This window comes from Scardinius erythrophthalmus (genome assembly GCF_964197995.2).
Source record: "Scardinius erythrophthalmus genome assembly, chromosome: 4".
Lineage (NCBI taxonomy): Eukaryota > Metazoa > Chordata > Actinopteri > Cypriniformes > Leuciscidae > Scardinius > Scardinius erythrophthalmus.
In genome coordinates, this window is record NC_138224.1 from 921,934 (window position 1) to 948,605 (window position 26,672).

The following is a 26,672-nucleotide window of genomic DNA, read 5'->3' on the forward strand; positions in this document are numbered from 1 at the left end:
ACGAGGGAAAAAGACTCAAGTGCAAAGGAAGTTTAATAAACAAAAGAACAAAGTAAAACAAACACCCACGAGGGGGAAAAACACAACTAAATACAAAACAACAACTAGGAAACAAACATACCAGAAGGGTCAAGGGAGAACAAGAGACGTGTACAAGACAACGATCCGACACAGACTGCAAACACAAAGGAACTTATAAAAGGGACAAATCAGGCAGGTAATAAGGAACAACAGGTGGGGCAAATGAAACCAATAATGAGATAACAAGGAGGGTGGGGTCAAACAGTGACAGGAACACAAACACCACATGTGCTACACAAGACAGGACAGGCATGTGACAGTAGCTGTATTAAAACAGGGTTGTGGTCAGAGGATCCCATTTGTGCTAAGGTGGTAGTGGTTGCTGGTGTGTCTGAGAGAACTAGATCTAGAATATTATCTCCTCTAGTTGGTTCCCTGACAATCTGATCTAGTCCCAGACAGTTGGCGAGTTGTAAGGCTCGCCGTCCAGCAGTGTCTGTTATATTACTGCCCAGCCACTCGTGGTGGTGTACATTAAAGTCGCCTATGAGCATTACAGACTGTGCTCTATATTCGTCCATCACTGAGAATGTGTTCTTGTCAAGGTAGTCCAAGATATCACAAGAGGCACTTGGGGGGCGGTATATAGCACCTATCAGGAGTGTCCTGGTTTTCAGAGCAACAGTGAACCACATAAGCTCAAAGTCATCAGGGTCTCTAGCTGGATTGTGATAGATGGATATTCCTTCTTGACAGTATACTGCTATACCACCACCGTTTTTTCCAGTGCGGTCTCTGCGACAGTTGAGCGAGTAGCCAGGGATCTGGATGGAATCAGCCCCGTCTGGAGTGGTGGAGTCAAGGAAGGTCTCAACTATGATGACTATGGAGGGTTTCTTCACTGAGCAACAGTTGGCAAGATCCCCAATATTGGACCGTAGTCCTCTGATGTTCACTTCAAGGATAGTCAGTTCGGATTCGCTAATTCGTAATCGTGGTCCGTGCAGTGGTCGGCATTGGGTAATCCGATTGTTTCGAGGCTTTCTTTCTAGTTTTGTAGCAGAGGTTTGACGGCACAGGGGGAGCTAACCCCTGTGCCCATTGGTACACACCTGAGCAGTGCGGCAGGAATCAGTGCATACATGGCCTGATCCGAAAGCATCATGCCTAAGCAGAGGACTCATAACGGATCGGGCCCCAAGAAGGAGCCACTTGGCCAGGGACGGGGTGATCGCACTATTAGTGATCCCTACTACCCCAGTAGTTATTATCAACTACTATAGGCTATCAATAAGGGATGGGCGATATGGCCTAAAATCTATATTGTGATATACATTGCAGCCTCTTGCGATAACGATATACAGTATATTATAATAAAACCATTTCAGAACAGGTTACACAGACCCTGCTAAACAACTGCTAAAATTTTTTTTTAAAGGGTATATGTAGTTTTGAGAACATATATTGTGCAAAACTGTAAGTATACAACATAATTTTGCAGATAAATAAAATTTAAGTACACTAGCTGCAGAGATCTTAAGTAGGTCTAATGTTTATTATAGCTTTAAGCTTATGAAACCCCAAATTTAAAGTTATAATATTGTCTAACTGATGTCTTTTCAGTTAAAAAGAAACACAACAACGATTCTTAAAATCGGGCGTAGACATAGATTATGTGTTAACGTTACACCACTAGATATATTGGAATGAGAATAATACGCGCGCGCTGGTGATGCCATGTTTCGTTTTGAATTTGAGGTGGTAGAACGGATTAGTCGTGTGTTAACTTACCGAACCGTTACCCCACACACTCGGATAGTTTGCTGCTGTTTGTCGGACGGCTTAAATCCGAACCAAGTCCAAATTATGGATGTTGCAGTTTTCACTTTCAGCCGTGTTTACTTAAGATGACGACGAATATGCATTGCAGCCGGGTTTACCTCGCGGCCGCGGGTAGATTGCGTCATCATTGCTTGTGTAGTAGAGCCATCTCCCAACCCAACTTGGGGAATAGATTAACGGCGATATTTTTTTTATCGCGCGATAAGAGTCTCGCGTTAACGCAACGCGTTAACGCCGATAACGGCCCACCACTAATATATACACACATTTTATTTACAAATATTTACATTCTTGATTCTTTTTTAGAATTATAAACATTTTTGATTTATTTGATTATTTAGATATTTGATTATTATTTACAAAAATGTATATTATATTATATTTACATTTTTGTTTTTATTTGCAAAAATATACATTTTATTTTTATTTACACATATTTACATTACTGATTATGATTTACAAATGTTTACATTTTTATTTACAAATACTTACATCCTTGATTATGATTTACAAAAATTTACATTTTATATATGATTTCTTATTTACAAATATTTACGTGATTTGTGTCACATTCACGTTAGTTTGGACTCGTTATGTTTTGTATCCGTCACTCATCTGTTGCCATGGACACTAATAAACATTCAGCTGTGCACTCATCAGTCGCCATCATTAACACCTGTATATATGTTCAGTTCTGTTTCATCCTTTATTATTATTTGCAAATATTTACATTTTTATTTACAAATATGTACATTATTGGTTTTTTGTTACAATTAAATTACATTTTTATTTACAAATATTAATGTTCTTGATTATTGTTTACAAATATTTAAAATATTTGATTATTGTTCACATTTTTTGGAGTTTATTTACAAATATTTACTCTTTTTTACAAATATTTACATTTTATTTACAAATATATACATTCTTGATTATTATTTACAAATGTTTACATTTTTATTTACATTCTTTTTTTAACTTAAAAAAATATTTACATTCTTGATTATTATTTACAAATATTTAAATTACTGATTTCTTATTTACAGTCGTTACATTTTTATTTACAAATGTGTACATTCTTGTGTAGTGGTTACAGTAAATACACAATTTGTTAGGTCTTGCAGCTTTATATTGCAAGTGTGTATTTTAAAGTTTACTCCCATCGAATGTGTTTTATTATCCAAATAATTTTCTGTGCATTTATAGACAGATGCAGTTCATATGGTGAAATTATATAGAAACCAGAACTTTCTTTAATATTGGCTCTTTTTCTCACACAAAGTGATCATATAATTCTGAAGTGATTTTTTTTTGTGTTCCTTTTAAAGCATGACTGTATAAATCAGCATAAATCTACTTATTTGGAACGACATGATGACAGAATTTATTACCACATACTGTCTTTTTTTATGGTATTAGATTAGATTTTATGGTAAAAACACAATTTTTCCGCAGCAGTCGAGGTCACTAATGCACATATTCAAATGAGCCGCTTCTATTTGTCCATTTCATCTCAGTCTCAGTTTTAAACTGGATGTTCTTTGACAGCAAAAGCACCTCACATACTATTTCTCTAAATGAGCCCAATTTCACTTTCCATTCCAGCGTAACCGTCGCGTCTGAAAGCAGCCGGAGAAAAAAAGGTCATTAAAATTACAAATGAGGCCAGAGCTGAAGCTTTGGGTCTGAAGTGACAAAGCGCAGGAAAATAGGGCAGCGTTTGGGAAGATAAAAGAGCCTGTTTTCAGGAGCGTTTGAGAGGAAAACTCCCTCACCTTTCCTGGACGCCTCGAAACTGTCGAAGACGTTGATTCTCTGGATGTCGTACGTGAGCGTCGTGTTGGGCAGAAGCGTTCGGTTCCTGTTGATGGTGTTCAGTGCGAATTTAAAGGCCAGTTCTTCTGGTCCAGACGGGCCGCTTTCTATCGACTCGAAGATCCCTCCTGCACACAGTGTTGGGGAAAGATACTTTTAAAAGTAATGCATTAAAATATTGCGTTACTCCCAAAAAAAAGTAACTAATTGTGTTACTTAGTTACTTTTTATGAAATGTAATGCGATACATTACTTTTGCGTTACTTTTTCTCCCCTGGGCTGGACTTGCTTGTTTGCTTTTTGATAACAAAAAAAAAGTTATATTTCTGGTAAATGTAAAGGCCCTTTCACACCGAAAGTGAAATGAATAATCCTCAGGATGAAGGAAATGCACATTTAGCCCTTTCAGCTTCTGTTATTCTGAATTAAAGAACAATAGGAGACAGGAGGAGAAGTTCAACTCTCTTATTTTTAAATCTAATCTAAAGTCATTTTTGCTTATATGGGTGAATTAGATCATTGAAGGTCAGTTAATAAAGTGAGATTAAATACATAAAGTACATTTGTGTAATTTAATATAGTTAATTATAATTATGGATGTGCATTTTATTGATTTTATTAATTTTGAGGAATAATGAATGTTTTCGTGCAAGTGAGACGAGTAAATGCAAGTTCACATTTAGTCTAGAACTGAAATAACCATCATGTTTACACAGCGCACACACACACACACACACACACACACACAAACACACACACACACCTCACTTTATTTCTCTCAACATGAGGACAGGAGAGCTGTCAGTCAATAAATGTGTAAAAGTAATTAGCGTTACTTATTTGAAAAAGTAACTTAGATATTTTATTGTAAATTGAAAAAGTAATGCGTTACTTTACTAGTTACTTGAAAAAGTAATTGATTACATAACTCAAGTTACTTGTAATAAGATTCACACAACACTGCCTTGAGACACACACACACACACACACACACACACACACACACACACACACACACACACACAGGCTTCATCTTCTCACTTACACACACCAACGTCAGAGAGAGAAAACAGCATCTGGACACCAAAACACTGAAACTCCCAAAGCGCCGGAGCTTTATCAGTCAAACATCTGCACTCTTTGTGTTCTACTAAATCTATTGTTTTCATGTTAATCCCTGTGGTGAAAATAAACCGTTTAATGTTGTTTATGTGTCTATGTGGTGTTTTTAATCTGCTTTAAGACAAACCATGTGTAAATTCATAAGTCGACACCATTGCTGAGTATTTTCTCCTTAAAACTGCAGTGAACCAAAGACAGTCTCAAAAACACGCTTTGAAATCACTGGTGTTTCTGACGTCACAAACTACCTTGTAACCAATCAGATCAACGTGTGATCGTCAACCAGTGGATCTCTGAGCTGAGTGAGTGAGTGGAGGCGGGGTTCATTTGCATATTCATAGAACCGCACATATTAAATGAGGCAAGGGTGTCGAGTTACATTCAAGATATTTAAAGACATGAAGAATTATTTTTTCAATGAAAAAACATTTAAATATGTCATTCTGTTGATCAAAGATGAGTTTTAAGGGATAAAATTATTGACTACAAAAGGGGATTTTACATTTTTTGTCATTTCTTTATGTGCTTTTGTCATTTTACTATTATTATTTTTCCAATATTGCTATTAAGGTTTAATTTATTTTTATTTTAGTTTTAATATTAGTTAATGATAAAACCCCTACTTGAATTAAAATAACTGACTTTAAAATTGTCTAGTAACAACGTGAGATAGATAAATAAATATGTTTTTGGTCATTAAAATAAGTTAACAAGTTCAAATAAGTTAACAATTTATTAGATATTCATTTCTACTGTGAACTGAATGACATTTCAACACATGATATCAAAATTACTACATATTTGTAGTATTATATGTAATTCTGAATTGTAAATCTACACATAATACAATTATGACTGTTTTCTGTGGAGCTGCTTTACAATTTTACAGTTATTGAACTGAATTGAATCAACATGGATCTGAATAATGACTCTTCAGTCTTCTGTAGAGCTGCTTTACACCTGACTCTAAAGTTGTCTTATATTTGATGATGAAGTTTGTATAATTGATTCTGTTTATTACCATGAAGCTGCTTTTGAAACAATCTGTGATGTATAAAGCGTTGAATTATGCAATGAGTTGTGAAATAATTGCCAATATCTGTGTCTTTATCGCTCTCACCGCCTCCGTCTGCAGGAACACACACATATTCATAATCACAGCGCCGGCGATAAGTGCAGCACAAAGCTTGTTTCAGCTCTCTGAGTGGATCATTATCTTCTCCTGCTGAATCTGAGGTGTTAATGTGTGAATGTGTGAATCTGCTAATGATTATAGTCACTAAAACACTCTCTCAGACAGAGATGAGTGAAACTAGAGATGCTTCGATACTAAAAACTACTGAAAATCTCTCCCAACTAATGCTGTAATTACACAGGGATCACAAGTACATTAAATTATCAGAGGTTAAAATTAACAACAGAGCCCAAACTTGTATTTTCAGCTGCTATTTATTTTCAAGTATAATAATTAGTGCTGGGCAACGATTAATCGCTTCCAAAAATAAAAGTTTGTGTTTACATAATATATGTGTATAATTATTTTGTATATATAAATACACACATGCATGCATGCATATATTTAAGAAAAATGTGTTATTTGTACATAAAATATTTATATTTATATATAAATATACAGTATATACATGCAAATATTTATTAAATATGCTGTCAATGATTGTAAATACTCAAACAGTCTAAAATCAAAACAAAAGCAAGTTTGAGCTGCTAATTCAACAGATACTGAAGATTCTGTGATTAGTTACAGAAAAACTAGACTTTCAGGAATTTTCCAGCTGAATTTCTCTCTCTCTCTCTGTCTCGTCTCTGTGTAATTATGATAAAGCTGTTATCCTGCTTCAGTCTTTGCGGAGCTAAAAACAGCCCTGAGTCGAGTTGATGTTATCCGCCTGCGAAGGTAAAATGTCAAGCCTTCGCTTGCTTTCATGCAGCTCTCAGATCAGTGTTCAGAGGATTTAGATATTACAGTCACATTTCATCTGCACTTACTCCTCAGAATCAAACCCAGAACATCTCAGGCTCCGTCTCGTCTCATTCAGAAGCTCTAGTGTGATCTGAGCTTCAACTAACTTACTTATTCAACTTCAAAAACAAAACGAAAGACATCTGACCTGTTTCATTGAAGCACAGATACTGTGTTTTATGTGCATTTCAAATACATAAATCCTATTTTTAGTAGGGGTGTAACGATGTCGCATTTTGATACATATCACGATACTGAACTCACTATACAATATTATCACGATACTCCAAGACATATGATATTACATTGTGTGTGTAAATGAATAGTCTCGGACTTGGTGCTGAAACCCAATGAACAATAGAGACACCAGAATAACAATATTCATGATTCTGAAGCTGAAAATATAGAATTATTGTAGATGAATATGTTTCACTGACTAGCTATATTTAAAATAATGTATAGGCCACTTTTACTGGTAACATCAGACATTTGGCATTATCAGGACCCACAAATATGTATTATTATACATCATATTCAACATTATATATAGTAGTTTAATGTAGTACTGACACTAAAACTTATTTTATTTTTCTATCCACGATACATATTTATGCATTTTTGTATTGTGATATATTGTGACACCTCTGATATTTAGACCTGTGTTTCGAGTGTAAAGGATAACGACTGATTCTGATTCAGTCCGGATCTATATACTAATATAATAAGGATATTAGAGCAGATGAGGAGATATTGATTCGCTGACTGTGTGAACACACACACACATCTCACACATCTGTCTGACAAACACACCGAGACAGACGGCTTCTGCTTACACACACACACACACACACACACACACACACACACACACACACACACACACACACACACGTGTGTATGAAGGACCTCCTCTGGGCTGATGGATTTCCCGATCAAAGTCTATTAAAAATATCACAATTGATGAAATGTTTGTTTTGATCAATGGTTAGAATTAAGAGAGGTGATTACGGCCGAGTGAACGACACTGCAGTAGAATTAAAGGAGCAATTCTGCTCTTTTCCGTTTAACCAATGTTAATATTAAATAATGTTGAAATACAAAATAAAATACAAAATAAAATAAATAGAAAAAATTAAATTAAATTAAAAATAAATTCTATTAATATATAAATAAAAAATAAAATAACAAAATAAAATAAAATAAATTAAATAAAAATATAAAAATAAATCAATCTTTAACATAAATATTGCCTAATTGCTTTTTTTAAATAAAAATAAATTAAACCTAAATAGCAATATTTTAAGAAAACAAAAAACTAATGAAATGACAAAAGCACTTAACTCAATAAAAATGAAAGTCAAATTAACATAAATAAAAATAAAAAAAATCTGTCTGGGTGTCTAAAATAACACTGGGTAAAACCAAGCAAACAAAAAAAATTAAATATTCTTATATATTTTATTTATTTGTAAGTGCTTCAAATGCGAACATAAGAATAAAAACAGTTTGGTTCCCAACATTCTTCAAAATATCTTGCGAACGAACTTCATGCAGGTTTAGAACGACTTGCGGGCATTTAAATGATGAATTATGGGGTGAACGATCCCTTTAATCTGCGTTCCCTTCCCACAGTGCCCTGCAGGAACACCAAAACAACAGGAATGAACGTGGAAACCCTGATGAAATGCAGCATTCGGTTTCATTCGTGACCTTTTGAGCGTCTAGACACGCCCAAACACTGATTGAATCATCTAACACACACACTCTCTCTCTCTCTCTCTCTCTCTCTCTCTCTCTCTCTCTCTCTCTCTCTCTCTCTCTCTCTCTCTCTCGACCTTTGACCTGTGTGGCTCCCAGGGTTCGGTCCATCACGCTCTCTCTGTACTTCAGCTGCTGATCTCATGGGTGTATTACAATTTTTTTCCGATTGCTAAACGACAGTGAGCACAACTGGAGCTACATGTGCAAAACTCTAACTACAGTCTGCACTACCAACAGTCACCTGAGCTAAACAGTTCACATCACCTGCAAAACTCACTCCAAGCAACACAACTCTAACACATGGCTCACAACAGGCTCAGTGCAGCCAAACACTACACACAACCCTCACTGAGATAACACACACTGTCACTCAGAACACACTAAGAGGAAAAAAATTTAGCATCAAACACCAATACAGAAAATACAAACTTTTCATCTTTACAGTTTAAACAATTTCAGTGTTTTTTGAATTTTCTTCAAAGAAAAGAGTGACATTCTTTCACATGATTTATTTAAATTTTTAGAACATAACAATTCTTTAAGGTAAATGAAAATTAGCAGTTTGCTTCAATAGTCTGTAGTAATTTACGGTATTACAATAATGAGAAAAAAAAGGTAGAAACTAAAAGTACATACTGTAATTCGAACAAATAATTGAGGGGCCAATCCTGCCTCTCTCTAGCATCAGGCCACAGGTGTTCATCAACATCACATCTAATGTTCTCTCTTGCCTGGGGAAGAACCTTCTGGAGTGCCTTATCCATCCCTGGCAGTCGTGTCCTCACATCCGGCACGCATGGCTTCCAAAAGAGACATTTGGTCATGTGAGTGGTGACTAGGGATGGGTATCGTTAAGGTTTTAACGGTATTACTATTCTTACCGATACTCCTTATCGATCCGGTACTTTAACGGTATTCTTATCGGTTCTTTTTGTTATATAAAAAAAAGGGAAAATTTTTTTTAGAACATAATTAATATTGCTTTAGATTTTGAAATGTTAAATAAATATCTATAGCAAAAGAAAAAGCAATGCTTTAACAAAACAAATAAAACATGTATGTTATGCAGAAGGGTGCAGGCTTTTGTGTTTTATATACAGAAGACATAGGACACCAAAAACAAAGTACAAACACATGGTCAAACAAAAAAAGTATACAATAAAACAAATATACAAATTATATACCCAGTGCTTTAATTTCAGTAATGTCTACTGACATTACTGTTCAGGAGTAATATGGAAGCTCAAAAAACAGAAGCTCATATTAAACACTGACGGGAATCAACAGGTATAAATCACACATGCTCTGATTGTTTGAAACGCTCTGATCTTTGTGAGCCGACAGGTCATTAATCATATGATTTTAAATGACAGTAAAACTTGACATTTATATTTAAAACTATATATAAATTATAATTTGCATATGAATTAGGTGTGAGAATTAGAGTTAAGTTTCATTGTGTTTTGGTTCTGTGTGTGTGTGTGTGTGTGTGTGTGTAAGTGTGAGTGAGTGAGTGAGTGAGTGAGTGAGTGAGTGAGTGAGTGAGTGAGTGAGTGTGTGTGTGTGTGTGTGTGTGTGTGTGTGTGTGTGTGTGTGTGTGTGTGTGTGTGTGTGTGTGTGTGTGTGTGTGTCTGGAAACACCAGATCAATCCTCCTCCCTCCACTCTCGCTCAGTTTCTCTCTCTCTGACTCATGTGTGCCGCGAATGCTAATAGCCAATGGATTTCTTCTTTGCTCTTGAAAGCTGTGTTATATTTTTAAACCGTGAAAGGTGCAATTTGCTCCTGGAGAAAACAGTTGAGCCGGTTTCTGATGTCTTACACAGAGGTTTGAGTCTGTGTGTTAAAACGAGGTTGTCGTGAAGGACACAAACGGAAACTTCACATCTGAACATCTTTTGTTTGTTACAGTATTATTTGCTGTAAAGATGCTAAGAAACATGATGAACACAAAACTGACTTGATTTGACGTGTAAAGCCAATAAACGCCAACATGCAGCGACACTCGTCTATTAGACCATTTCATTCTGTCTTCTTCATGTCTCTTACAGCGTGAGACTGATACATCATTTATTACTTGGAATCGTGTATTAGATAATAATACAAATTATAAAAAATTTAAGATTAAAATTATTATAAAAATTTAAATAAAATAAGCCCATATGATCTAATTTAATGCTGTAAAAATAGTTATATTATATTATATAAATATTATATTATATAAGATAATAGAAACTATATAAAATCCATATAATAACATTCAATTATCATAAATTTATAATATAAATAATATATAAATAAATAAAGAAGGAAAACATAGAATATGTAGAAAATAGTAAAAAATTATTTTGTAAATAATTTTGTAAAGGAAAACTGTTCTACTTTCTAACCGTTTTTTTTTTAGTGTCTTTATTTTTATTTTTTCTCCCCGTCAGATTGTGACTCCCCTGCTGGAAAAGAAAACACAATATCACATATTTCTTTTTTGATTGCAGTGCTTATTTTTCCCTAATTTGGATGAAATAATGTGATTAACACATAAATAGCACAAATACTTCCACATGTAAACAGACCTCACATATCATTCAGAAAATGTACAAATACAAAAACACCTAACCAACACATAGCAACACCCTTGCAACAGACTATTGTCATGGCAACACATTAGAAACCACAGAGCAATGCCCTTGGAACACACTTTAGTCATAGCAACACCTTAGAATCCACAGAGCAATGTTCTTGCAACAGACTATCGTCATGGCAACACCTTAGAAACCACAGAGCAATGTTCTTGCAACACACTTTAGTCATGGCAACACTTTAGAAACCACAGAGCAATGTTCTTGCAACAGACTATCTTCATGGCAACACCTTAGAAACCACAGAGCAATGTTCTTGCAACACACTTTAGTCATGGCAACACCTTAGAAACCACAGAGCAATGTTCTTGCAACAGACTATTGTTATGGCAACACCTTAGGAACCACAAAGCAATGCCCTTGGAACACACTTTAGTCATGGCAACACCTTAGAAACCACAGAGCAATGTTCTTGCAACAGACTATTGTCATGGCAACACCTTAGAAACCACAGAGCAATGTTCTTGCAACACACTTTAGTCATGGCAACACCTTAGAAACCACAGAGCAATGTTCTTGCAACAGACTATCGTCATGGCAACACCTTAGAAACCACAGAGCAATGTTCTTGCAACACACTTTAGTCATGGCAACACCTTAGAAACCACAGAGCAATGTTCTTGCAACAGACTATCGTCATGGCAACACCTTAGAAACCACAGAGCAATGTTCTTGCAACACACTTTAGTCATGGCAACACCTTAGAAACCACAGAGCAATGTTCTTGCAACAGACTATTGTTATGGCAACACCTTAGGAACCACAAAGCAATGCCCTTGGAACACACTTTAGTCATGGCAACACCTTAGAAACCACAGAGCAATGTTCTTGCAACAGACTATTGTCATGGCAACACCTTAGAAACCACAGAGCAATGTTCTTGCAACACACTTTAGTCATGGCAACACCTTAGAAACCACAGAGCAATGTTCTTGCAACAGACTATCGTCATGGCAACACCTTAGAAACCACAGAGCAATGTTCTTGCAACACACTTTAGTCATGGCAACACCTTAGGAACCACAAAGCAAAGCCCTTGGAACACACTTTAGTCATGGCAACACCTTAGAAACCACAGAGCAATGCTCTTGCAACAGACTATCGTCATGGCAACACCTTAGAAAGAAACCACAAAGCAATGCCCTTGGAACACACTTTAGTCATGGCAACACCTTAGAAACCACAAAGCAATGCCCTTGGAACACACTTTAGTCATGGCAACACCTTAGAAACCACAAAGCAATGCCCTTGGAACACACTTTAGTCATGGCAACACCTTAGAAACCACAAAGCAATGCCCTTGGAACACACTTTAGTCATGGCAACACCTTAGGAACAACAAAGCAATGCCCTTGGAACACACTTTAGTCATGGCAACACCTTAGGAACAACAAAGCAATGCCCTTGGAACACACTTTAGTCATGGCAACACCTTAGGAACAACAAAGCAATGCCCTTGGAACACACTTTAGTCACGGCAACACCTTAGAAACCACAGATCAATGTTCTTGCAACAGACTATCGTTATGGCAACACATTAGAAACCACATAGCAATGCCCTTGCAACACCCTGTTGTCATGGCAACACCTTAGAAACCATAGAGCAATGCCCTTGCAACACCCTGTTGTCATGGCAACACCTTAAAAAACCACAGAGCAAAGATGACAACACCCTGTCATCATGCCAATGAACTTGCATAGGTAAACAGAACTCACATTTCCTTCAAAAAATTTACAAACTCAAAGAACACCTCAGCAAACGCATTGGCAACACAATATCGTCATGGCAACACCTTAGCAACCACAGAGCAATGACCATGCAACACCTTGCCGTCATGGTGATAAACTTCCACAGGTAAGCAGGACTCACATTTCCTTCAGAAAATGTACAAATACAAAAAACACCTGTGCAACCACATAGCAATGCCCCTGCAACACCTTGTCGTCATGGAAACACCTTAGCAACCGCATAGCAATGTTCTTGTAGTACCCTATCATGGCAACACCTTAGCAAACGCAGAACAATGCCTTTGCCACACCTTGTTATCATGGCGATACACTTGCACAGGTAAACAAAATTCATATTTCCTTCATAAAATGTATACATACAGTTTAAATAAATGTACTCGTTCATTTTCTCCATCATCTTCTTTCAGTCAGTAATGAGGTTGTGCATCAGTTTCATGAGTGACAGAGTCCAACTGTGACTGAATTCTCTAAAAGCAGAAAAAGAGGATCCGCAAATGTGTCGCGTTGTTTCTGTTTGATTACAGACGGCCAGTGTTTGTCTAATTCACAGTCACTTCAGACCGACACACACTGTGATGCATTCATAAACTGAGTGTGTGTGTGTGTGTGTGTGTGTGTGTGTGTGTGTGAGTGTGTGAGAGAGAGAGAGAGAGAGAGAGAGAGAGAGAGAGAGTGTGTGTGTGTGTGTGTGTGTGTGTGTGTGTGTGAGAGAGAGAGTGTGTGTGTGTGTGTGTGTGTGTGTGTGTGAGAGAGAGAGAGAGAGAGAGAGTGTGTGTGTGTGTGTGTGTGAGAGAGAGAGAGAGAGAGAGTGTGTGTTTGAGTGAGAGAGTGTGAGAGAGAGAGAGAGAGAGAGTGTCTGTGTGTGAGTGTGTGAGAGAGAGAGAGAGAGAGAGAGAGAGAGAGAGAGAGAGAGAGAGAGAGAGAGAGAGAGAGAGAGAGAGAGAGAGAGAGAGTAGTGAATTCCAGATGAGCTCTGACTCAAGCTGGACAAACAGCTAATAATGACTAACACACACATACACACAAATAGCACAACAACACAGCTCTAGCACACAACAAACAACAATATATTACAGCTTGACCTCCTAAACAACCATAAAATACACATTTTTACTTACACACACACTCACTTACACACACACCATACGTGTGCAGAGATGCACGAACATCACACACTGAACACTAAATCTGATCATAATATCTCACTGTTTTTCAGACAATATTTATGGGAAAACCTGTGCAGAAGATGCAGAACTGATGGACTGAACATGTGTTTATCTTTCGGTCAGAGGAACAATCCTTTATCTTAAACTAATTTGGTGCAGAAACCATTTTCTCTAATGCAAGTGAATTTCCATTGCTGATTTTTTTTCCATTTTTTGAGTTAATTCCAGATCTTCAGCTCAACACTGATCACACACACACACACACACACACACACACACACACACACGTGCTCCAGATCTTCAGCTCAACACTGATCACACACACACACACACACACACGCTCCAGATCTTCAGCTCAACACTGATCACACACACACACACACACACACACACACGCTCCAGATCTTCAGCTCAACACTGATCACACACACACACACACACACACGTGCTCCAGATCTTCAGCTCAACACTGATCACACACACACACACACACACACGTGCTCCAGATCTTCAGCTCAACACTGATCACACACACACACACACACGCTCCAGATCTTCAGCTCAACACTGATCACACACACACACACGCTCCAGATCTTCAGCTCAACACTGATCACACACACACACACACACACACACACACACGTGCTCCAGATCTTCAGCTCAACACTGATCACACACACACACACACACACACACACACACACACACACGCTCCAGATCTTCAGCTCAACACTGATCACACACACACACACACACACACACGCTCCAGATCTTCAGCTCAACAATGATCACACACACACACACACACACACACACACGCTCCAGATCTTCAGCTCAACACTGATCACACACACACACACACACACACACACACACACACACACACACGTGCTCCAGATCTTCAGCTCAACACTGATCACACACACACACACACGCTCCAGATCTTCAGCTCAACAATGATCACACACACACACACACACACACACACACACGCTCCAGATCTTCAGCTCAACAATGATCACACACACACACACACACACACACACACACACACACACGCTCCAGATCTTCAGCTCAACAATGATCACACACACACACACACACACACACACACACACACCTGATCCAGATCTTCAGGAATCACAGGTGAATATAAAGACCCAGGAAGCATTTTTATGATCTAACATTAATAAAGGTTAATAAGTGCAGCAAACTGAGTGTAAAGTGTGTGTGTGAAAGCTCCACTTCTGCTCTCTGCTGATTCAGTGCAGCACTACACACTCAACCGCAGTTTCTCACTGCAAACACGCGTGACTAAAACACTTCAAAACATGTAGAACGCATCTGTCAACTTCCTGTCATAAAAACAGAGTGAATCAATCATCCTTTTAAACGTATTGATTATAAGATCAGAAGTGCAGATGTTCAAAACGCTCTAAACATCTGATCACAGAAACACAAGTGTTTCACTGAGACTCGTCCATCTCCGTCAGTGTGAACATCAGCTGCGGCCACACACACACACACACACACACACGAACACACACTCTCTCAGTCCAAACACACACACACTCTCTCTCAGTCCAAACACACACACACACACACACACACACACACACACACAGTCCAAACACACACACACACACACACACACACACTCTCTCAGTTCAAATCCCATTATTTGTGTATACGATAGGTATCAGATCTAAAATTATTGACGTCCACAAGTGCATCGCAACAGATCAGATTTGTGTTTCCATGCCGCTCGCAGGAATATCTGCACTTTGCAACAACTCAACAACAACATAATAACAACAATAACACAACAACAACAACATAATAACAACAATAACAACACAACAACGTAACAACACAATAACAACAATAACAACACAACAACGTAACAACACAACAAAACAACACAACATAACACAACAACATAACACAACAACATAACAACACTACAACACAACACTACACAAAAACAACAACACTACAAGTGATTTCTGGCCGTTCACACTGGCTAAATCTGATCGTATTTCAATGCACACAAATCAGATTTGGACTGGCCGTCTGAACCAGCATTAGCTGAACGACCAGAACACACAACAGGGAACGTTCTGACAAGGTTCTCCCAACGTTATGAACAAACATTCTTTCAGTAACATTAATATAACGTTTTTTTCCAATACTTTAATAATGTTCTCAAAAACATTATTTATACATCCTCGATCATGCAGCGTCTTTCTCTGGAATGTTTTTAAATGTAACATTTTTTTAATGTAACTTGTTTCAGAAGTTCAGATTCAAAAGTAACGTTCCATAATGTTTGAAGAATGATACGATGTTACTGTTCCCTTACATAACCAACATTTCAAAGAACATCCCGTTTTTATTAATTAATGTGAATGTTAGCAAAACATTCTTAGAACATATTGTCCAGCTGAAGAGTCAGTGTGTGTGTGTGTGTGTGTGTGTGTGTGTGTGTGTGTGTGTGTGTGTGTGTGTGTGTGTGTGTGAGAGAGAATCCTGCCGGGAGACACGAGAAGATCTGTGTATGAAACTGATGGATGAACAAAGATGTGCTTCACACACACACACACACACACACACACACACACACAGAGGCCTCGTTTTCCCTGCATGCAGAGCGCATCTGTGTTGCCATAGAGGCTCATAGTTGTGCGGATGCAGACTGACTCTTAAATACATGCACACACACACACACACACACACACACACACACACACACACACACACACAGGCTGAATGTTCAGAGAGTCTGACGAGATCCGCCTGTGGCTTCACTGAGAACGAGATCCTCAAAACACACACACACACACACACTGACCAAATCCCACTAATGAAGCTTCTGACGCTGAAGAATGATGAAGACGAGCCTGAAATCTCAGTCATTTATGAGGATCACAGATTTTTGATCATTTGCATTAAGATTGAGTGAAGAGCTTAACGACAAATAATTCATATAGCACTTGAAATATTTTAGGACGAAGTTTCTTTTGACACACACATGCCAAACAGACTCAGATGCAAGAAGGAAAACACTACTGATCTACTCTACAATAATCAGCATGTTTCCCTCACTAAACGAACAGTGTCTGCATCAATTATTCATATGAACACTGGAAAGAGCAAAAATCTGCGTTTCATACATTTAGTTTTAAAAAAACAACTGCCAATTTGCACAGTTTATTACAAAGGAATTTTGAAGTAGGGAAACTGGAATAGTATTTTCTTGTGAAATGTACTCTAATAATCTTTGTTTATAACTTCGAAAAATCATTTTACACTCTATTTCTGTGTGAACTGACCCTGGAGAATCGATTTCATGAAAATGTGTAATTATTATAGCCGAGTTTTACAGTATATGTGTGTGTGAGTGTGTGTGTGTGTGTGTGTGTGTTTGTATTTATGTATGTGTGTGTGCGTGTGTTCTGTGTGTGTGTTTGTATGTCTGTGTGTTTGTGTATTTATGTATGTGTGCGTGTGTTTGTGAGTGTGTGTATGTGTTTGTATTTGTGTGTGTATGTGTGTTCTGTGTGTGTGTGCTTGTGTATTTATACATGTGTGTGTACGTGTGTTTGTGTGTTCTGTGTGTGTGTGTTTGTTTGTATGTGTGTGTCTGTGCTTGTGTATTTATACATGTGTGTGTACGTGTGTTTGTGTGTTCTGTGTGTGTGTGTTTGTATGTGTATGTGTGTGTGTGTGTGTGTGTGTGTGTGTCTGTGTCTGTGTGTGTGTGTGTGTGTGTGTTCTGCCAATGCCAATAATCTCAAAATGCACATGCTCAATACATCAGTCTATCACTAGCATATGAAATAGAGGTTGTTATCTTCAAAGCGTTCCGCTCTTTTGAGATGTGCAGATCATAAACCACCGTGACGTGTTTCACAACATCAAACTTGCTGATTATTGATCTTCAGCTCGATCTCAATGAGTTGACAGATGTGATTCTCTGAGGCCTGATGTCAAACACTGCATGAAACTGAGATATCACGGCCAGAAGTGATGCAGATGAACATCACACACACACACACACACATGAATGAATCACAGTCAATGAATCAATCACAAGGACTCGTCATCAATTAATAATCGATCAACTCTCACCGAATCTGAGCACGTGCGGCATCCCGCTCGAACCGGCGACAAACATCAGCACCGTGAGTCTGATCACGAGCCCCGGTAACCGGAGGAGCGCTCCGGTCCTCACCACCATCATCATCATCATCATCATCATCTTCACAAACACGGCTGACGCGTCCGTGCGCGTGACACCATCACGGCGGTCCGCGCGGGAGTCTCCGGTCCACGGATCCGTTTGTGCGCGAGGAGACGAGCGGGGAATCCACGCATGAGTGGGGTCGATATCATCCGTGAGCCCTGCGCGCGCGACACTGCACTGCCGCACCGAATCTGACGGGCATCTCACGGAGACTGCGAGCGTGCGCGCGGGCGGGGGCGCGTTCATTCAGACGCGAGCGAGCGAGCGCGTCACATACCTGACCGAACGCGTCACGCGCCAGACTGACCCAGAATATCACTTCACTGAACTAAAGTGCCAACAAGTGTCGAACACCGCAGGCTTACCCTTAAAAATAAAGGTGGTTCCAATTTTTCCAGCACAAAAGGTTCTTTATATTATTAAAATAATAAGAAAATAATGTTCTTTATCAACTGTTGACTGACATGTTTTTTCCTATAACCGCATCAGTGATTGAGCACCGGGACAGAGACACACCGCGGCATGTGTTCATCTTCAGCTGTGTTTATTTATTTATTATCACATGACCTAAGAAGAGCTCTCTTTTTTAGGACTTTCATGTGATGTCACTGTGACGCCATGCACTTTCCCAGCTAACAAAACGTGAATGTTCAGAACGTCCAGTATTTTAAATGTTTTAAAAACGTTAAGGGAACAGTAACATTGTATTATTCTTCAAACATTATGGAACGTTACTTTTGAATCTGAACGTTCTGAAACAAGTAGAAACATTTAAAAACCGTTAGATGAACATCCAACCGAAACATACACTGAAAAAAAAGTGGCAACCCATAAAATCTAAGGGTTTATTTCCTTTAAGCAAAATATAATTCCCTTTTTCTTTTGATTACGGATTGAAAAATGAGCTGGAGATTTCCAGAGGTGATTCAGCAGTTCAGCTTGAGGATGAGGACGTGTTTTACACTCAGAGAGACTGAAGGAGGCCTTTGATTCGCTGAAACACACACTGAGATCAGCAGAGCACTGTGTGTGTGTGTGTGAGAGAGAGAGAGAGAGAGAGAGAGCTATTCAGGTACAGATAAATGATTTGCGTCTGGAGGGTCTGACACACAAACTCTCTCTCACACACACACACACACACACACACACTGATGCACAAGAGGTCCCTGAGGGATTGACAGTGAAGATGCAGATGATGAAGTTTGTCACTCAAATTACTGCAAACACAAACACACACACACAAATCCAGAGAAATTGACTGTTTGAGACGCACACCATCTGTTGCATTAGCATAATTATGCAAATAGGCAGAGATGGTGTAATGGGTCGACTGAAAAGGAAACAATCGATTCCACGTACATATATTTACAGTAGTGTGTGTGTGAGTGAGTGGAGGTGATTTTTCAGTGGCTCTCCCTGCATGTTACATTGATACACCAGTAGGTGGCAACAAACTACTGAGCTGACAAATCTTTATTAGTGACTCACTGAATCATTCATTCATTCGGCTACACTGATTCATTTGGGAAAGTTAATGAGTCATTGAATCAATCATTCAACCCATTTGTTCACAAGCACAAACATGATTCTCGGCACATCTGTCCTTTAGCGGAGCATACCGTCCTGCTCGAACACGCTGATTATAACGCAGAATAAAGCCATCACACAGCAACTCAGTGAACGTTATTCACCTCGGTTCCATGCTGCAATACTCTAGTGAACATAAAATTACGTAAATGACACAGATATTGGGTAAAATCATCCATTTTTAACTGAATGATTGATTAATATTCAATATATCAATATATAATTGAATGAAATATTTATATTTACAATCAACATTTCTCTTTAATAAAAAAATGCATTCTGGGATAAATATGATGCTAAATAAAACGTCTTGTGTGTGATTATGATGTCTTAAAGGTGCAGTAAGCGGTTTCTGAGAAACGCTGTTGAAACCACAAAACACACTTGTAGCCAATTTGGGGGCGGAGCTATGAAGATAGGGGTGTGATCATTTTGGGTAGGGGCGTGTTTACGCATGAAGGGGAGGAGCATGTGCTGCACAGTGTGTTCGTGAATTTGGGGGCGGAGCTATGAAGACAGGGGTGTGATCCTGGGTAGAGGCGTGTCTACACATGAAGGGGGAGGAGCCTGTGCTGCACAGTGTGTTCGTGAATTTTGGGGTGGAGCTATCAAGATGGGGTGTGATCCTTTTGGGTAGGGGCGTGTCTATGCATGAAGGGGGAGGAGCCTGTGCTGCACAGTGTGTTCCTGAATTTTGGGGCGGAGCTATGAAGACAGGGGTGTGATCCTTTTGGGTAGGGGCGTGTTTGTTTTGATGACTTCTATGGTTTCTCAGAAATCGCTTACTGCACCTTTAAATGCTGTCTAGATTTGCCGCAGATCCAGTATCAGACGCCTGAGTGCTCAAACAGAAGTGGATATCCCATAGACTGCTGTTCTCTGGAGGAAATGATTAATTTAGCACCCAAAAACAGCCACGGAGATCAGATCACACCTGCTGCGCCTCTGAGACCAAACATTACTTTTCAGCTTGTTCTCTTTGATACGGAGCTCCTGCTTCTGGCCACTCGTCATAATTCACCAATTAAGAGCTTCAGTTCTGCTTTAGGATCAAACGAATTGAATTACAAATGGATCAAAACAAGAATTTCTCATGAAATTTTGAGTGTATTGTACAGGTGAGACAAGTCAACATTAAAGTGCCCCAAAAAATCACAGATTTCCTGAAGATGATTGTTTCTCCTGAGCAACTGGAATAAACAGTTCAACATATAGTTACATTATTATTAATAATTAACTGCAAACATTGTTCATTAGCCTCAGACTAGCGATTATCACTCATTTATTGATATCAAATTTGTATTTAAATCTATTTTTATTTATTTATTTATTTATATAACACAACTGAAATCTTCATTAAAGTCAGCATGAAAGGGAAGTTGCCGGTGTTTTCTCCTCTATTGTGTCGTATATCCGAGTGAAACGCTTCTAGAACAAGAACACATGTGGGCTGGGCTTGATTGTGTCCGTGTGGAATTGATTGGATGGTTGTGGTTTGCTATTGGCTGATCTCATGTGAGTGACAGGTTATAGCCCCGCCCACATCATCAGAGAAGAGAAGAGATGCTGCAAGAGGAGGTTATTCTCATTCAAGTTTACCAGGAACATGAATTTAAATGGATAAATAATTTATCACAAAAACTGCAATATTCCATAAAAAACAACAATTGTCAGCTTTGATTTCACGGTGACTTTAAGCTTTGAAAGAGCAATGAAACGTTCCTCTGGGAGGAAGCACCACGTAGAGAGTGAGAATGATCAGAACAGCTTGGACTGCAAACCGCTAACAGCTTGAAGCAAAGCGAGTTGGCAGCGAGCGCGACTGAGGCGCTTCACACACACATGTGTTTCTGCGTTTCTCAAGCTGAATGACGTCTGAATCTCTGTTTAAAAGCTCGTTTCGGTGCTTTAATATACGTCTGTTCCAAACATCTTATAAAACATGACGCAATGAAGGCGTGAAATAATATAACACGCACTAGAACAAATCAAGACTCTTAATGTAAAGTGTGCGCTCTCATGTTACAAGACTTAATGACAGTGTGATATCTGCAGTATTCACAGACTCAAACTCCCTAGAAAACACGATCCAGTTGAGCTCCCCGAGGGCTTATTGCAGTAATTATGATTTTCATAAACCCCTTTGTGAGCGTCTTACGCAGAAGAAAAGCTCTCCGCATTGTATCTGAACCCCAAAATGGAGAAGAATTCATCCTGGCGAAGCTGTGGTTCTGCTCGGGCCTGAGAGGATTAATCATCAGAACCTTCTGCTCGAAGAGACATTTCAAAGAGAAACGCTTGAGAAAATGACGTTTAGGAGCTTTAACCACATCACAAAAGAGTTATCTAGGTAATTAGTGTTCCGTAATTAGATTCACATTTATGTTTTTTTGATTTGGCAGATGCTTTTATTCATAATTCACCGGCAAACGTGCTTACAAACAAAAGCAAGAAAAACAAACTGGACATGTTTTGATTAATAAGGAAAAGCACTTTTTCTTGGAAAACTTCACTACTTCTAATTTCATTTTTATTTAATTTCTTTAAATGAAAAAATAAAACCCTATATGTATTATATAGGGTCCCTATATATCCCTATATTATAAATTATTATAGGCTATATATACAGTTGCTTTCAAAATTATTCAACCCCCATTGAAAATCAGGTTTATTGGTCAAATTTACAGACTTTCAGCAGTTTGCAATGAACAAATCAAACAATAGTAATCGAAATAGCTCAACACAACAAATGTTTCAAGTGGTTTCCCCAAATTCAACTGAAAACGCAACTTTTAATGACTTCCGCAGTCTCAAACGCCCTGAATAGCCTCCCTCAGAACAGCGCAGACCTGCAGAACAGGAGTTGTCTCGCTCATCAAGGGTTCATTAGCGGCACCAGGTGTGCTAGAGCTAGAACACATGACATATCTGAACTGACGAGGTTTGTTGAGTGTCACGTTTGACTGCATGTTAGAAATATGGTCTAAAAAGTTAAGAGAAGATATCATCACCCTTCACATGGTTATAAAAAGATAGCGAAGGCACTAAATGTTCCTAGAGATCCCGTTGGAAGCATAGTTTGCAAGTTCAAAGTTGGACGGGGTAGAAAAGGGCAGATATCAACGGCTGATTTCTGAGAAAGCAGGATCAGAAAAACCCTCGAGCGACTGCAGAAGACCTTCAGCAAGACTTGGAGGACACAGACACTGAGGTTTCACATGCCAGAACTCCAGGACTACACCAATACTGACCTCAAAATCATATAAATAAGCCACAGAAGTTTTGGGATTCGTCATTAGAAAACGTCATGCCGTCAGTGAGGAAGATGAAGAGACAGTGGCATCACAGTCATTTGACTTGAATCCCATAGAAAATCTGTGTTGGGTTTTTGTTCAAAATTATTCACTTATTATAGACTCAACTTCTGTTTCTGAGGGATCTGAGCCCGTTCCTCATGAGCAATGGCCTCCAGTTCAGTGATATTCTTGGCTTTTCTTCAAATCCCAACAGAGATTTTCTATGGGATTCAAGTCAAGTGACTGTGATGCCACTGTATCTTCATCTTCCTCACTGACAGCATGACGTTTTCTCCTAGGATCTCCTGATTCCTCGGTGAATCCTCATCTCTCCTTCCTCACGCTGCAGGTTTCCAGTGCGGAGGATATAAATCAGCTGAGAGCATCACGAGCTCCACACGCTGAACTGTAGACCGTGTTCTTCACAGCATACGCTTCATTCTTCTTCCTCCAGACACACCGCTGATCCACAGGGCCGAAAAGCTCCAGTTTTATTTCATCGCTCCACAGAACTTAATCCCAAAACTTCTGTGGCTTATTTATATGATTTTGAGGTCAGTATTGGTGTAGTCCTGGAGTTCTGGCATGTGAAACCTCAGTGTCTGTGTCCTCCAAGTCTTGCTGAAGGTCTTCTGCAGTCGCTCGAGGGTTTTTCTGATCCTGCTTTCTCAGAAATCAGCCGTTGATATCTGCCTTTTTCTACCCATCCAACTTTGAACTTGCAAACTATGCTTCCAATGGTATCTCTAGGAACATTTAGTGCCTTCGCTATCTTTTTATAACCATGTGAAGGGTCTTCTCTTAACTTTTTAGACCATATTTCTAACATGCAGTCAAACGTGACACTCAACAAACCTCGTCAGTTCAGATATGTCATGTGTTCTAGCTCTAGCACACCTGGTGCCGCTAATGAACCCTTGATGAGCGAGACAACTCCTGTTCTGCAGGTCTGCGCTGTTCTGAGGGAGGCTATTCAGGGCGTTTGAGGCTGCGGAAGTCATTAAAAGTTGCGTTTTCAGTTGAATTTGGGGAAACCACTTGAAACATTTGTTGTGTTGAGCTATTTCAATTACTTTTGTTTGATTTGTTCATTGCAAACTGCTGAAAGTCTGTAAACGTTGCCAATAAACTTGATTTGAACACAGTTCCACCTTCACAAGGAGCGATTGTCCCCATTCGCTGAGCTCTGGACGGCTCAAGGACACACGCGTGCGCCGCTGACTGTATGAGGTGTGTGTATGAATGCAGAGTGAGAGATAATAACTGAGGAAGATCACAGCGGGAGGAAGAAACACAGACTCACCGTGACCTGTTTAACATCATCAGCTCTCAGTGTCAGCGCAACCGCTCGCAACTCATCCCCACACAAGCTGGATTCATTACTGGGAATGTCTGGATATTATGACACTTGTGCTGTGGATGAGAAGAGAACAGAGGAAAGCATACACCGCTGAATACAAGAACGAGAACCGCATACTGTACATCTACACTACAACTACTGTAAATACAAGTATGCCGTACTGAAGCTAAGAAATATATGCTGTAAGAACGTTCTGTTAATGTACGTTTATGTTTTAAGTTATGAAAACATAATTTCTGAATGTTCTCGGAATTATTTCAGACATAAAATGTCAAAATTATGACATTACTAAGTTATAATAATCAAATTGACATTTAAAAGCAAAATTATGACAAAAAAGATCTCACACACATCTATCTAGGTGAGGTCATTGATTGTTCATTTACTTGGAAAGCCCACATTGATTATCTTTGTTTGAAATTCCAGCAGTGATTGTATTTTTTAAGAAGACTTAGGCTGTTTGGTGTAAATCAGAGAATTATGCAATTATTTTATTATGCCGTTTTAGGTAGTCTTTTAAATTATGGGATGCAAGCTTGGTATGGCAATCTTTCAGTGCAATTAAAATCACAGTTTGCACGTCTTGTTAAAACTGCAATGAAAGTTATGGGTGTAAGAGAGTATACGTTACTACAATTAATCTATGAATCGTTAGTTTTTAAGAATGTGATTCAAGCCATGTTTTATTCCAATGTATCAGCTTCTGCCATCAGGGAGACGGAATAGAGTCCCACTCTGTAAAAGTAATCGTTACAAAAAATCATTTCCTGTATCTATTAATGTGTTAAATAGCAAGATGTAGTCATTGTTATGATTTTTTTTTGTATATATTATTATTATTATACATATTTTCTTTCTTTTTGGTTGAGTGTGTATGTATGTTGTGTCCTTTTTTTGGTTGAGTGTGTATGTGTCACATGCCTGTCCTGTCTTGTGTAGCACATGTGGTGTTTGTGTTCCTGTCACTGTTTGACCCCACCCTCCTTGTTATCTCATTATTGGTTTCATTTGCCCCACCTGTTGTTCCTTATTACCTGCCTGATTTGTCCCTTTTATAAGTTCCTTTGTGTTTGCAGTCTGTGTCGGATCGTTGTCTTGTACACGTCTCTTGTTCTCCCTTGACCCTTCTGGTATGTTTGTTTCCTAGTTGTTGTTTTGTATTTAGTTGTGTTTTTCCCCCTCGTGGGTGTTTGTTTTACTTTGTTCTTTTGTTTATTAAACTTCCTTTGCACTTGAGTCTTTTTCCCTCGTTTTCTTAAGTTTCACCGTGACAGTATGTATGTTGTGTACTACTGCAGCTTTGAGTCCAAGACAAATCTCCTGAAAAAGGACAATAAAGTATACTAAACTAAAACTAAACTAAACATACTAAGTTATAATAATCAAATTGACATTTAAAGTCGAAATTATTCAAATAAAGAAAAAATTATGACATACTATGTCGAAATTATGAAATAATGTTGTAATGTAACTGTGTTGCTTTGCTGTTTGTGAGTGTGTGAGTCTGAAACTGAGTGTAAATGCTGTGTGTGAGACGAGGACGCCGAGGGTCGAACTGTTTGGCCCTTGAAGAGCGCAACTCCATTTCATCGGCAGCGACGGCCCTGTGCTGTCATTCATTAGTGCTAAAATGTGTGTGAGGCACAGGGGAGCGGATATATCACACACACACACACTCGCTCAGCCCTTGACTCCAGTACAGAGATGACAAGAAGACCTACAGTCATTCATCATCCTGCGCTCTCTTCCTTTATCTGTGTATCTCTCTCTCTCTCTCTCTCTCTCTCTCTGTAAAGCTGCTGACTTTGAATATTCAGCTCTATATGTGCTATTTTTCTCCACACACACACACACACACACACACACACACTCACACACACAGCACAAATTAAAACACGCAAACCTGATGCACACTGCATGTAAATCTCATCTGCAGAGGAACAGCACACACACTATGTGACCTACTGACCTCTAACCAGAGGGCAAAGGTCACATGACTTCACTCAGTGGAATATTAATGAATATTCATATTAATGGAATATTTTCAAGTATATTTAATTCAACTTTATTTCCAGACTCAACAGC

General features: G+C 38.7%; 1 protein-coding gene across 1 annotated transcript in view; it reads right to left on the minus strand.

The window, feature by feature from the left end:
• Positions 1 to 18,251, minus strand: part of LOC308689237 (glutamate receptor ionotropic, kainate 2) — a gene marked incomplete at both ends in the record, with an annotated part of 45,822 nt that extends 27,571 nt beyond the window's left edge. Inside the window, 2 exons of the mRNA XM_081362879.1 lie at positions 3,639 to 3,806; positions 18,230 to 18,251. Of these exons, the coding sequence (XP_081219005.1) occupies positions 3,639 to 3,806; positions 18,230 to 18,251 (190 nt within the window). The remainder of the gene's footprint in view (positions 1 to 3,638; positions 3,807 to 18,229) is intronic.
• Between the last annotated feature and the right edge of the window lie 8,421 nt (positions 18,252 to 26,672).